The 15,282-nt window shown below is 38.0% G+C and overlaps 1 protein-coding gene across 7 annotated transcripts; it reads left to right on the top strand.

Moving 5' to 3' along the window:
- The first annotated feature begins 169 nt into the window (after positions 1–169).
- Positions 170–15,273, top strand: LOC124305490 (alpha-tocopherol transfer protein-like). 7 transcript variants are annotated; one of them, XM_046765007.1, is made up of 8 exons: positions 170–309; positions 404–515; positions 1,339–1,368; positions 12,684–12,760; positions 12,935–13,454; positions 13,526–13,620; positions 14,432–14,746; positions 14,809–15,273. In XM_046765007.1, exons 1-8 carry the CDS (start codon positions 241–243, stop codon positions 15,151–15,153), a joined length of 1,563 nt encoding a protein of 520 aa, XP_046620963.1. In that variant the 5' UTR covers positions 170–240; the 3' UTR covers positions 15,154–15,273. The 7 variants fall into 7 exon arrangements, with proteins under 7 accessions (XP_046620963.1, XP_046620969.1, XP_046620964.1 ...); XM_046765008.1 differs by having other exon boundaries at positions 187–318; XM_046765012.1 differs by having other exon boundaries at positions 187–318; positions 1,339–1,399.
- Positions 15,274–15,282: the final 9 nt, after the last annotated feature.

Raw genomic sequence — 15,282 nt, 5'->3', positions numbered from 1 at the left:
GTTATAGCTCAAACCTCATCTCTCAGCACCGATACTTACTACACACTCACTGCATCGTCAACGATAGTCCGAGTTTTTTCGCATTGCATGTCGCACGCACCAAGTTCAAATGCTTGTTGTGAGTCCGGCTTGTGAACCGCGAAGCTATAAAACCGGATCGAAATTGCGTCAGTCCTGTTGTTCGTTGTTCGGCTCAATTCGCTCCAACCTTCCAGCAGGCGTTTCTTACGTACGTGACCTATGACTCGACCGGCGAATGTGGAGGGGGAGTTTGCCTCGGCCGTGAATCATCAGGCAAAGAAACCCGAGGTAAACTAGGTACTAGCATTTTTCCGTAATCGGTATAATTCTCGATCCCCGCTTTAGCCGCCATTTCATCGACACTTCTTGTTCTTCTGTTTAGGTGACTTACATTACGATCGGAAAATTGCTCACGCGGAACATTCGTCTCCAGTGGATGTGGACATCCATGATGGACATGCGATACTCCATTTCAACCAAAATTAGGAGCAATGGAGCTCTGTCCACTTGTTGTACACTCGGGGACAATGAATCTGAGATACCTAAGTTTTTACACTAGATAGTTATGTTGGCAACACAGAGAAACCTACAGCGCCACAGTCGGCCGAGCGCGAAATTGGATGTTGGATTGAACAAGTGATTATCCCAGCGGTGTTCTAATCGTAAGTTCAGATTCGACGGTCATGGGTTATGTTATGTTTATTGAGATTGAATTTGTTTCGCGCTCGGCCCACTGTGGCGCTGTAGGTTTCTCTGTATTGCCAACATAACTGTCTAGTGTAAAAAATTAGCCGTCTCAGATTCATTGTCCTCAATTGTACATCTGGTAGTACTTTACTACATATCCGCATTAATCTTTGTCAAAGATATCGTGGATTTTTTGCCTTTTGTGGTGAGGAATTTAAGGAGGTGCCTTGGTCGATCTTAACGTTGACGTATATACCTCCAAATATCCAAGTACACGTGTTCCAAACGCGGCTTGAAAAAGGAGTTAACAGCGCCATTGTATATGCAGCAATGAAGAAATGGAATAGTTTTTACAAAATCGAAATTATAAATTCGTAGAATTCATGCCATATTCTTACTACCATTTACAAAGTATCGGTTCATTTCCGGTAAAATCAGAAGCTTAAATTAAACGGCACGTGGCAATTTTTCCTTTCCATCATTTGATCGTAAAATCGTTTAAGTTTTAAATTCTTTCATCGAGTCGTTTCCGAGATCGCCGCGGGAGTTTGTCGGACAAAATCGGTTTTTCAGATTCTGGAGGTTCAACATTGTAAAGACTCGTTGGAATGGTAAAAGTGATTTTCGACTGAAACCAACACTCTTGTTATGTCACCAAAGGTGATGAAAAATAAAAAAAATAACATTCGACGTAACGAATTTCTAGTTTTCTTTCATATTTTTTGCAGCATTTTCACACGTTTTCGTAACATGATTACTGATTGTAGAAGTTTTAGTTGGTCGCTTGTAATTGACAATAAAGATTTCTTTTCTTTTTTTTTTTGTGTATCGACCTGTAAGAAATGTCCAATTAGTATTACACTGTTTACATATAATTTTTTACCTGCAATTAACACAGATTAGAAAATATACAGTCCTTGGGAAGCTTAGGATCCTTAACCCCGTGAATGTTTTTTTTCCGGTTTCGGTTTGCTCGTACGCAAAAATACAAAAATTGCGCTTATTTAAAATTGTGTCCTGTAAGGCAGGAAGTTTGGCACCGGGTAAAACACCTCCTCACCTCCGGTTAAATATCGTTAATTCTTGTATTTTGTTTCGTAGCTTCCTTCGCTCTGCTTCGATTTTCTTGACCGTGTTCGCGAGTTGAAGACTACAATGTTAAAAATGATTGTGAATTTACTACACATTTACTGTGTAAAAGAGGTGTAAATTTACAAATTTAGTGCAGCAACGTAAATTACTATACATTTGTTTGAAATTTACAATGAAAATTTTCGATTTTACTAAAATTTATAGGAAAAACACAAAAAAGTAATTTGATTTCACTAAATTTTGTAGTAAATTTATTGTGTTTGTAAATTGAATACACAGCAAATGTATGGTGAGTTCAATGTTCCGTATCCGGACAAAACTTCTAATACAGTGTGAGAAATTACATATAGAAATCTTTAACAGTGTAGGTTTTGTCAATTCAGCGGTCTCTTTTTCGAGACGTTGAAGTGTGGTTAACAGGTTTTTTTAGCGAGCGTTTTAAGACCTGAAAATCGTGTATTCCGTCTTGACAAGGTCACTTCTACTTGGTACCATATCGTATCATCGCGACTATCGTCATTTTCTTCATCGTTTTCTGTTTCTTCTGGCGGGGGAACCTAAAACCATTTCGATTCAAATATCATTAAATCGAAAATAAACTTTGTTTGTTATTGGTAAAAATTTATTAATCAGGAACAGAAGTAGAAGTCGATCTATCGACCAGCCGGTATGGTTTTTAACGAGGTCGTGCAGTTCAAAATCAACATTTTTTTAATAATTTATTACAAGATGGTCGCACACTAAGTGTTCTTCATATTATTACGATCGTAAGCTATGGTGTTTGCTCCGGAAATGTGGAAAGAAAGAAATTAAAATTATAAACATAAGCTTCGATATCAATGTTTTATTCCAAACTGGTTAAAAACGTCGGGAAAATTTAGTAGAATCGTTCAATTTTACTTAACGACGGTTTTTCTTTTTGAGAAAACTGTTTTCCACATAACAAAAAATTTTTTTCTCTGAATAGTCACTTCAGTATTGTTATTTGTTTGTTGATCAAAATCAATGTCTGTGTAATTTTGAAAAATTAGCTATTCAACAATACTGATGTAATAAAAGAAATCGCGGAGAATAATCTTCCGGGTAAAGCGACTGATTGCAAATTGAAATCGAACAAGTCTACTAATTTTTTCATCGTTTTAAAGCGTACAGGTTGTACGTTTCAAGTACAACCTTCTCCAGGCACAACGATTTAAATTCGATAAACCGATGAAAATGTATTCGAGACAATTTCGACTTTAAGACGATGTTTTTTTCCTGTATGCAGGTATTTTGTGCGCTTTGGAAAGTAATAAAATTCCGAGGCAAAATGGATAACCTTGAATAAATTATGTAGACATACTTTGCTCGTAATTGAGAAGGACCTCGACATTCACTTCATCGTTTATGCTAAATTAATTAATTGCAACAACGTATCAACTTCCGGCGTTCCTATGGATATACAACGTAAATTTGTATTACCCGACATTACCTGCGTTAAAAACTTGAAATTTTCCGGAGCTTTCGTCTGAAAACCTATATTGATTACTTATAAACAATAGTAGTAGAGATATACTGAGGTAATTTAATATTCAAAACCGCTTGTCCCTATACTGCATATTGCTTTTAGAAACATAATTGTATAAATGGATTGAATTCAAAAGCGTCGAATAGGAATGGATATGGAACAAAAGTATTTGCAGTTAGTCGAATTATATTCGCTGTCTTGGATCAACGAGACAGGTGGTACCTACAAGATGTAGATTTGTGTAGTCTAAGAAACTTAATTTGTTTCTTTCAGTCGTAAAAAGTTTCTGGCAGAAGGCACATTCAGTTCATTCAATCATACGTATTCAACAATGAATAAGTTTAAATGGAAAAAATAAAAATCACTTAGCTTAACGAAATCAACTTGTTTAAGAAGTCACACTTCTCATTATACTTCTTCTCCTTCTTCTTCTACTTTTTTTCATCTTCTTCGTATTATTCTGCCTCTTCTTCTTTCCCTACGTACACTTTAGGTGGTCTCCGATGAACTGTTTAATCTCACCGCGACTACAATTTTTACAGCGCCGCATCGGAGGCAATGTAGATGCAAAAACGTTTTATGCAAGTCTCTACTATAACGCCCTGAGAACCGCCACCTAGAGACCACGCTAAGAACACGATGACCAAGCACACTGTAGGTAAATTACCTTGCAGTTATGATTTTATTGAACAAAAAAGTGATGACAACAATAATTTGGGTTATCGGGTGAAACCTAATTTATATACTATTATTATTATCGGTCTCAAGATACTGTTGTCATTATTATCTTCAAGTTGCCATGATTAATAATTTGAAGAATTTTTTGTGCATATACATATAGCTATAGAGCAGGGATTATAGGAAATCTTGAATGCTGCCTACGTCGATTTTACAGTTATTACAAAAAATAAACTGCATTATTGGGGCATGAAAAGTGCGCCGCTTGACCACTCAATCCGGACAGATGCTAAGAGAACTACTACTTATTTCATAGTATGAAACATCGAGGAGTCGGCGAGTAAGTATACTGATTTGAATAATTGTTTAAATTTTCAAAGGGATTCGTTTTGCATGTTGTAAGGGATTCGGCTTGTTGTGTCAACTGTACAAATTTTTTTCTCTTTAGTTTCAAATATTATTTCATATTTAATTTTTGCGACATTCGAATTGCGGACATTCTACTAAATGAAGCACGGGTTTGTTTTTTCTCAAATCAAAGCCGACGTCAAGACGAATGCAACGACACATAACAGAGCTACTTTATTTTTTTCCAATCCAAGGAAAATATTACATATCATACACTGGAGGAGAGAGTTATTCGTTATTCGTACATATTTCCAATTTTATCAAAATTGACTTCATAATTTGCATACTTCGCTTTTACTTTACTTTTTTTAAATCTTCAGGTCACAATAATCTTTCAACCTACATTTTATCCTGTCGAGAGACAGTTCGAAAGATTTACCCCGATTTTCATGATGACACAAGAATTCGTCATGTCATGAAACTTTCGGTTGGTGTATCGGTCGATTTGAACTGACCTAGCGTATTCTTGAAGGCTATGCGTGATTACCGTTCATCAGATTTCGAAGCTCGTTAACCGAGGAGTTCGGCATCAGTGCCACACTGTTTAATTCCCAAAAACTGTTTTTATAGAACCTAAACCTGAACATAAAGCCTGGCTGGAAAATCGGTATAGCGGGAAGAACCGAGGCTGGGAAATCCTCGTTGATCTCAGCGCTGTTTCATCTCACCGGAAATGGACTGGAGGGAGAAATTCTGCTGGACGGGATCGACGCGAAGTCGATTGAACTACACGAGTTGCGACCCCGGATTTCGATCATCCCTCAGGAGCCAATTCTGTTCTCAACGATTCTCCGTTACAACCCGGATCCTTTCGACCAGTATTCGGACACCCAGCTTTGGAACAGTCTGCGCGAAGTAGAACTTGGGAATGCGGTATCGTCCCTGAAATTTCAGGTCTGTAATTATTGTCGTGTCTTAATCAATTCGCCCGAGGCACTTACACTTACGTACTTTCGTAGTTGCACTAACTGCCCGTGTGACGTCGTGAGTGTTTTGTGGCCATCGTGCAAGTAACGATGAATATGAAAGCACGCAAGCGCGTGTAATTGTTGCCTTGGGCAAATTGAGACAGGGCAAAAATCTCACACAACAAGCACCCGAAATATTCTCACCGTCGTGTCTTTTTTTTTTCCTCTTTTAGGAAATGATATCATGTTTCTTCGACTTTGATTTATCTTTTATATTTACTTTTTTCTTCTTACTCTCCGCACACCCTGACCTATATTTAATGACCAATCGACTATTTATACATTCAAATTTGGCCGTTGCAATCAGTTAATACGATGACTCCGACGAATCGTTTCAGGTCATTGAACTTGCCCGCAACGTCGTGCAAAACGTGAGCAAGACGTGAGAGTCAAAAGAATGGGGGAAAAAAAAAATCAAAACACGAATTCAAAGTATCGCAGTTAACGACACTGAAACAAAAATTTTTATCTCGTACACACATGACTGATTTCGAAAATTATCGGTACACCGCCGCGTAGAAAAAATTCGATTTGGCTGCGATTTCGGTACGTCATCACGTTTACTGAGATATGAAAATCCTCCAAATTTTAGACCTCTAATCCCTACCGTTTACGAAAAACACGTTCATGAACTTTTTACTTTTCTTATATCGCGTGTTTTATTAATTGCAGCCAAATAGAAAGTCTGACCTTGAAGGGAAAAAAAATTTTCCGTACCTCGTGGTGTACCGATAATTGTCGGAATCAGCCACATCCTCTACTTGAATAATATTAATCTAGATCGTTGAAGTTTAAAAATCATTACCGGCACATTGTAGTCGGGCAATTTACAACAACAAAAAAAAAGTAGAGAGGAAACAAAAAACTTGACCGTGTCCCGAATAAATGCATGTGTACGTACGCAGTGTATCATAACGGGAATATTTAAGGTGAATTCGTAGTTATACACAGGTATCGAAATACCGTATCAACTTTACAGTCATTGTATCGACCGCGAGTTATAATCTTATCGTTTGTTCAAACCGATTAATCGTCTAATTTTCCGGTAACAAGGACAGGTATCGCTACCTGGCGTCGGTGCCGGTAACGAAAGTGAGAGTATCAGCTGGCGAGTCGGTGATTGTATGTGGAATAAATACGAGTGCGGGATAATATTGCGGGTATACGGTTTGAGAGCGTGTAATGTCTGGAGGTCAGGTCACGAAGTCGAGTGTTGTTACCTGCAAAGCCGGCTTACCGGTCGCCCTCGCGATCGTTGTTCGTCAGACTTTCTCAAACTCGATATATGCGCGCGTATAGTATACGTGCATACGTATGGGGCGTTCCGTGCCAAATCTAACGATCTCAACCCTTACCATAGTAAATTTTGTTGAAACTTTTTTTAAACTGGCGACAACGTTACTTTGACCCCGAATTAATTGGAAATGAAACGATCATCGATGACTTCGGCGTGACATGGATTCCAATAATTTTTCTAAAATTTTTTCTTTTGTTCCAATTATTTTGAGAATAGTCTCACGATGGAACGGTTTTTGAACCGTTAAAATTATTCAGAAAATGAAATTAATTTTTTTACCATTTTTCGTTGTACGCCTACATCGATACGTTATCAAAATTTCCAAATGAATTTACGATAATCGTATTAATTTTTCTCAGATAATTGGCAAAGAACGATTGGTTAGAATAAATGATTTGATTTTTTTTTTTTATTATTCTTTCAAGCACGTCGGTGATTTCCAAAGATTAAAATTTATACCGTAGCTGTACAAGTTTTGGAAAAATCACTAGCAATCAATTTAAATATCAATATTTTTAACGCGTTCTTTCTTACAGTGTGAGAAATGTTTCACAATTTTTTTCCATTTGCCAGTATTTTAAACATCGATTCTTGTGAAACAAGAATATTTCAAACTATGTACTCGAATCAACGCAGGATAAATCTTAAAATGGAGAGGAACTGAAAATAAAACTGTTGTGAATATTTCAAAATTGTTGCAAAAATGTGTTATTCGCTTAAGAATCTTTGTACAATATTTGTAACTCAAGAGTGATTCGAGAAAAAGAATTTTCCCCATTGAACTTGGGGTCTTAGAGGATCATGAATCGGAAAAGTTTCACACAATTGAAAATGGTGAGGGGTGGGATTGGTTCATTTTGCATGGAATGCCCCGTATGTACACCACCGGTGCCTTTGTATATGGTATACGTGCATGAACAGGCGCAACAGCATTTTCACGCACACAAATAATTTCAGATCGCAATCGCGGTTGGGTTTATATACCCGGCAGCATTCGTACGTCTATAATATGTATATCTATATAGTTTTCCATTCCGCTATGCGTTTTTAGCTCGGCTACTATACCCAAACGGGTTGCCGTCGTGCAGTTCTCATCCTGGATTGTTGGAAGGTGAACGTGATCGGACGCCGGTTTCCTGGTTACATCTTTACTAGTATCCAAACCGTATGTACGTACCATTAACTTAAGTAATAACCGTCCGTCCATTCATGTTATTATTCCGCATGTTCGTCTGCTTACCGACTAATGACTATTACGTTTTGAATTATGACCACATCTTTAATCCCGTATCGCCGGTGTTACGCGTTAGCACAAATTCTATAAAAGAACGACGCGAGTGTGAAAAAACACGCCGGAACACGTCTACAAGATATTTCGAAAAATTTAAACGCCAGTTAGACGTCGAGATATATTGTAAACGTCTGCTAGGTTTCTTTGGAAAAATTTCTGTCATTGTTTTTTTAAACTTTTTTTTTTTTACGATAGAACCAAGCCGTATTGAAGATTTGTCAAAGAGGTCTAGTATATCGAAAATAAAGTCTGAAAGACGTCTGGTATATCTGAAACGAAGTTTATAAAACGTCCAGTAAATCTACAACGAAGTTTACAAGACATACGTACGATAATTTCGAGAGTTTAGACGCCTGGAAGAAGTCCAGATGAATCGTCCGTGAGAAGAATGAAAAATGTTAAAGCATTATATATATATATATATATATATATATATTATATATATATAGTTGTATATCCGAAATGACGTTTACAAGTCGTCTAAAAGATGTGTGGATAATTATCTAGAAAATTTTCGGTGTACAAGTTATATGTATAAATGATTATTATCTTCAATGTTGACATGTTTGTCAATTTTCTGTGTCGGTAAGTTACAGAAAGAAAAATATCAATATTTGTACGAACCCTCTTTTGCACGGTTATAAAATTAATAATCATCTAGTAAGAAATTAAAATTGTTACGTCTATTTTCAAGACGTCTTCCGCACGCGATATATCGAATGACGTAAATAAATGTATATAATCTTATTCTTGGATTCTCATCATCTTTCTTTGCCTCTTTATACGTTGCTTCGTTGTCTGGTTTATTTTAGTCACGAAGTGAGGGAAAAAAAAATAAACGAATCATTCAAATATGCGAAAGAAATTAAAAAAGTGGTAGAATTAGCAAAGAAAAAAAAGAAATCAACCAAAACTTGTTGTCGAATTTAAAGCTGCTCGTTCAATATATTTTAGAGGAGAAACACTGAGAGCGATTCCAAGAAGTTTCACTGAAACCGGTTCATATTTTGGGATCATGGTACTCAAAAATGTGTGTCTATGCGCTAAATCGGTCAACGACTCGACTGTTGTGTAGTTTTTTGTCAAAACATCCTGTCGGACGTAGCACAGAAAATAGGATTTGTGACTTCTTGACTCGCCTTCGGCACTTTACACTCGTCAAGAAATCCCTATGCTACACATGTTTCCTCACAAGGCTTTTGGTTCCTCTGGACGATTAGAATTTCTTACGATCATAAAATTTTTCGATCCCGTTTGACCTTGACAATCAAGGTCAAGAGCAATTTTACGAATACATATCTTGCAAGATCTTCAACGATCTCGATCTGGAGAATCATCTGGTCAAACGGCGACACATTACGTGTTTTACACTCTGTACAGTTCATAAAAGAATAGTGAATGATAAAAAATTTCCAAATTTAAAGTCTTGTAAATGATTTAATTTTTCGGAAATGTTGTCAGAAACGATTTTACGTTTTCCGGAACATATTCATTTCTTATGGAATCACAAACGAATAATGCTTCAAAAAATAGGACAAAACATGCCTGTAATATTATTGAAATATTAACCTATGTTACCTAACGATTAAGCAAGGATTTAACAATAAATTATGCTTATCACTTTTATTAATTTTATATAAATTTCTTAAATTTCAGTTACATTTATATAATTCGCTTTTCTTCATAATGTTGATTTGCTTGTGTTTGAAAACATTTTATAATAATTTTGCTTTTATCAAATAATAATGTTTTTGCTCTTTATTTTTGTAAATGAATAAATTAAACTGCTTTATCAGAGTAACCCCTCCTTCAACAGTGTCGTCAACAACGCACAGTAATGAGAACAAGTGTAAAGACTTCTGATAATCATTATTTAAATCCCAACATGAGGGGTTATATTTCAAAAAGTCAGTATTAATTCTGAATCGAGTGAACAATCTTTCCGTATGTTGCGTCTCTCATTCTGGTAACCTTTGGTTTTTCGAAGCACTGTTTGACTCTAGCCTCGTAAAAAATGGATATATTCTCGAAACCGTAAAATCGTTTCTAACAAATTAAAACGTTTCATTAACAACAGTTTAAATTTGGAAATTTGGAAACTAAAACTTTCCACAAGACACAGTTGAATAACAAAAAAACGTAACGTGTTTTTGACCTGAAAATCGACCCGTTATAAATTGCATTTAACGATCGTAATACAAAATGAACATTATACACTGTAACAGCTTTGAACTGCGGAATATTATGTATTTCACGAATTTCTAACGATAAATTTTATGTTTGAAAATGATATAAATGATTCAAAAACGCACATTTTTTAGACCCGTGACCCTTAAATATGAAACGATTTCAATGAAACCTTCTGGAATTTCTCAAATTGTGTGTCTCTTCTATAACGTATTAAATAAGCAGTTTCGAATTTAACAACTAGATTGTTTTATTGGCACATTCTGATACGTATGTTGGTATAATAATTTAGAAGTTAACTAGCACCTCAATTCCATGTACCCAAGCTTTGTACTATTTCAACTTAGGGTGCAATTTCCAAAGGTTTCTGTAAAGTCGCAGCATGATTTCAGCTACGCAATTTCTGTATCTTCGTCTCTTTTTCTCTTTGTCTGCCACTCATAATTCGAGGAGATACGCTCGGGTAATATACGGACGAACAATAGGAGAAAGAGAATACGATTCGATGTGCCACATGTTGAAACGATACAGGTAAAAAATGTAATAAGAAACACAAGAAGAAGGAAGAACAGGGATATTTATCAACGGATTTCGCATCAAGATTACTTTCCATTCAAATCGATTTGATCGGTTGATCACTATTTCGGACAATACTTGATAGTTAAAATATATTGTACGGTACCCGTTACAATATGAAATATGAACACCACATTCTTTCACTAGTAATTTATTGCAATTCGCTAATTGTCAGTACCACAAATGTATTTTTTATCCATTTCATAACATCACAGATCCATTAATAACCGTAAATTCTTTCAATTTTTCGTATATCTATTTATAATTTTATCTTGTATTAGGCCACCGCACAAGACTTTGACCAGTACGAAGTAAGAGAACGTGTGGTATACGAGCTCCACCTCTTACATAACCGCAGAAAAAACTGCGTGTTATCTATTACTCAACCTGTCATTATTTGGGTCAAAAGAGATCAAATAAACCAAATCCGAAATGTCAAAAATACTTCAAATATGAAAGTAAAAACATACAATTCCCAGTCGATAAAAACTACAGAACTCGCGCAAAGAGATAATTGGGAATTCAAAAATTTCCCTCAAATATTTATCATACGGTTCACGTAATAGTTGTCGTGCATAAGTATATATTTTAAGACAATTACAGTTCAGACTAAAAAAAATCTAACACAGATCCCATTGTTTGAAATTTTTGTTCACCACGTACTCCGAATGAAACTTACGCAAGGAGAGAAAATATTCACTTTCTGTAAATTCGGCATTGTGAATGGGTACGAAATGTTATTGAAACGAAGAACGTATGATACAAATAGGGAATCGGTGAACAAAAAACAATAGTAAAAGAAAAAAAAAAAAAAAAAGAAATAAACATTTCGTTTTAGACCTCCAATTTCTGTAAGGAGCTACAGGGAATTTCGGAGAAAATAAAAGTGGCGTTAGAAACGCTAGGGATCTAATAACAAAGATTACACAATCGATTTTGAGGTCATCGTTTCCATTCGTACGGAGTGAATTGGAGCGGAATGGATGGGGGGGGGGGGGGGGGTATACTTGTGCGGACAAAAGGCCTTCGAATACCCATACGCGTGTTTACACATGTGCTACAGAGGCCGCGGCATTGCTGCACAGAAAAGGTGCGAACACGCAAGTGTTTCACGTATATTTACACGTACGTATGTACAGTAAAAGACGTGCATTATATACGTGACTTGCGATTGTGAAAGTGGCAAACCACTCGGATGCAACAGGATGACCATGGCCAGGTTTCGTAATGCGAACTCAAAGCATCTGTGTCTCGTGTCGTGTATCTAAAGGCCGCTGTATTTGATCCTTGGTGATTCGCAGGATCGGTGTCGATTAAAATTTCGGGGAGCACGAAAAATGTATTCGAAATATATGAATGGTAAAATTTTTATCAGGAAATAACCGTCAAGGTTGACAAAAAACTGAGTTTTTTTTTTAACATTAACAAATTCATTCAACAGTTATTATAACAACTTTGTGGGTGTACGATTTTTCTCGTACCTACAGCTTTCAAATCTGCGCAATTAATAGAAATCACTATTTAATATTTCATCGTGAGAATCGAAAAGTAGGCTAATTATGTATTTCTGAAAACAATGGTTGTTAGTTTAATATTAATTAATTCACGTACAGAAATGAGAAACTGACTATGTAACAAGGAACAGACGTTTGAAATATTATTCAAAAACATACAGAGTACCGAATTTTCTTACTACACTGAGCTTAGTAAATAAAATCAGCACTTTTAATTTTGAGATTTTATTATAGTCTGCTTGATAAAAATATTCGGCAATATGGCAGCAGGTTAATTGGCGAAATATAAAATTGCTCAATTGATTTATGATGTATATTAGAAAAAAGGATACGGCGGCTGCTTCGTCGTGGGCTCAACGCGAAACTGCGGTCGTGACTTGAGGTGGCGGGTGAAAAAACAGAACAAAAAGACAAAAACGTGTGGGGGGAAAAGCAAGAAACGAAATGATAAAACAAGAGAACGGAAGAGACCAATTACTGCGCAACTCCATCGGCCTACAGTACGTCGGGCGGTACTTCAATCGTGACATGACTGTGGGTTTCAAGTCATCAAATAACTTTGTAATGGTGTTCGTGTCATGTGAATGTGGGTATGGATGAAACCGAGCCCCCCGCGTGTTCTCCGACAACACAACATGACACGGAATGGGGAGGGAGCCCGAATCCTGATCCATGGTATAGTCAAAGTGTCTGTCGGTATTTGCGCAGGAGGAATCAGCCGACGCGGTTCGCATCCAGGAGCTTCACGACCCGATAAACAAGAATAGCGAGAGGCTGCCCGAAGACGATTTCGAGAGGATCAAGATCGAGAGGGTGCGACCCAGCTATCCTGAGGACTTTAATCACCACAGACTGACTTCCAACCTCGTTGGAACGCAGAACTCAGAAAAACCGATTGGAAGCTCCGTAGATGACACGGAGTGCAGAAACGCGCTGAAGAACATCGATGCAGAGGGCTTAGTGATCGGTGGTGAAACTGATAAACCGTCGCTGTTTTCGCCGCAAATCGAATTCAGAAGTGAAGACCAAGAGGCAGGGAATTTTGGACCAAGCAGAAACGGTAGAAGAATGCCGGAGCCGAAGATCGAAAATGAGCCCGACGATGAAGAGGTGGCACTTGACCTGAGCGAACCGCCAGAAGAGGTGATGGAATATGCGAGAACCCAACTCGGGGAAACGGACGAGGTCAAATGCCTGACGATTGATGAACTCCGGGACATGATTTACGGTGCGTAAAAATTTTCACTTGTTGCAAAAGAAGCATATGCATGTCTTCGGTGTTTATTTTCGTGGTTTCAGAGAGAGGGGAGTGCACGCCACATCGGATGGACGATGCGTTTTTGATCCGGTTTCTTCGGGCACGTCGCTTCAACGTAAACAAGGCGCATAGGCTGGTGAGTTCACTTAAGAAAATATTGAAGCATATCAAATGGTGGGCGCCAGAGTTTGGACTAGGCGTCTCACGGTACTAAAAGTTCATAGATGCCATTGCGGTTTATTTCAATATAACGATTATGCAAGGAAGTTTAATACTTGTGGTCATAATCTGTGCAATCAGAGCGCAAGTTTCTTTTTAAGCAATCTTTCGGTCAACGTGATACTCAATCAAACAGTCAGCTAGCCGGCCGGCTTGCCGGCCAAACGGTCGGTTCTTTCCTAACAAGTGACAGCAGACACGAATGAATGCACATAATTAAACCCAACCTAGACAGGTTTCATGCGTGTTACGAGACACTCTACTCGATCTGAGGCGTAATTTTTCAGTGCTGTAAGCCGAGTACCGAGTGAGCTAACCGTGTCTGACTAGATTTCTATTTATCTGTGTGCGTTGCCACCCTATGCACATGAAGTAAAGAGTAACGATGGCCCGCGACGGCGTTGCTGGGATTTTACTGTGCCAAGGCGTTATGCAAAACGGTCATACACTTCAGGATGCTCTTAATACCTCTGTTTGATCGGTTATGGGCTGCGCAATCTTTATGCGTAGCCTCAGCTGTTCCATGTCGAAAATGGGTTCCGTTGTAAAATATTGCGTAAAACTAATTTGCCAAACTATTTATCGTGGCAAATATCAAAAACTCAGATCAACGAACATTTTAAGAACTCGTGGATATTCACGAACTAGCATTCAGTAGTTTCGTAAGACCGGGAAAAGGTTCGTTACTCACGGTGAGGCACGATATACTCAATGACAGTGATCAACAGGTGGTAAACTACTACAACTTCAAGGATGACCATCCGGATATTCACCGTGGTCTGAATCCCTTGGAAATGCGGCACATTGGCGACGATGACATAATGACGGTGCCTGCCTACCGGACGCAGTGCGGTCGACGGATGATGATATTCAGGATCGGGAACTGGGACCCCAGGAAGTACTCTATAATCGAGATTTTCAAGGCGACGGTGGTAGTTCTGGAGCTTGGCGTACTGGAACCAAGAGCCCAGATCCTCGGTGGTGTCGTTATATTCGATTTGGAAGGTCTGGCAATGGCTCACGCATGGACAGTGACGCCGCAGGTGAGATACCCGCGACTTAAAATGGTTCGCGGCGATTTATAACATTCCGAATTGTTCTCCAGATAGCGAGCATGGTTTTGGCCCTGATGGTGACTTCGTTTCCCATAAAGTCCCACGCCATTCACATCCTGCATCAGTCCTGGGTGTTCGACGCTATATTCGCGGTCTTTAAGCCACTCCTGGACGCCAGGATGAGGGACAAGATCTTCTTTCACGGGTCGGACATGGAAAGTCTGCATAGACACGTGGTCCCAACATCACTGCCGAAAAAATACGGTGGTACCAGAAACGAACTTCCCTACTACAAATGGATAGACTCGCTGAGCAAGAACCCGACGATTGTTAAGGAGATGCAGCTGCTTGGCTACATTGCGTCTGAGGAAATAATAAAGAATCTCGAGACGTAGCCTGCCGTCCAAGTATATCCTGCAAAATCAAAATACCCACACATGCCGTACACATTTTTTATGTTTATATACAAATTTGGGTCAGAAACACAGCAAATAAATGTTGATTGTAGCATCCCATTTCCGTTC

The sequence above is a fragment of the Neodiprion virginianus genome, chromosome 5 (assembly GCF_021901495.1).
Source record: "Neodiprion virginianus isolate iyNeoVirg1 chromosome 5, iyNeoVirg1.1, whole genome shotgun sequence".
Classification (NCBI taxonomy): domain Eukaryota; kingdom Metazoa; phylum Arthropoda; class Insecta; order Hymenoptera; family Diprionidae; genus Neodiprion; species Neodiprion virginianus.
This window is presented reverse-complemented; position numbering and strand designations above follow the sequence as displayed.

Coding starts and splice junctions, on each gene's coding strand:
- LOC124305490 (XM_046765006.1), top strand. Junction 5,288..7,709: donor TATCGTCCCTGAAATTTCAG/GTCTGTAATTAT, acceptor ATGCGTTTTTAG/CTCGGCTACTATACCCAAAC. Junction 13,455..13,525: donor ACTCCGGGACATGATTTACG/GTGCGTAAAAAT, acceptor TCGTGGTTTCAG/AGAGAGGGGAGTGCACGCCA.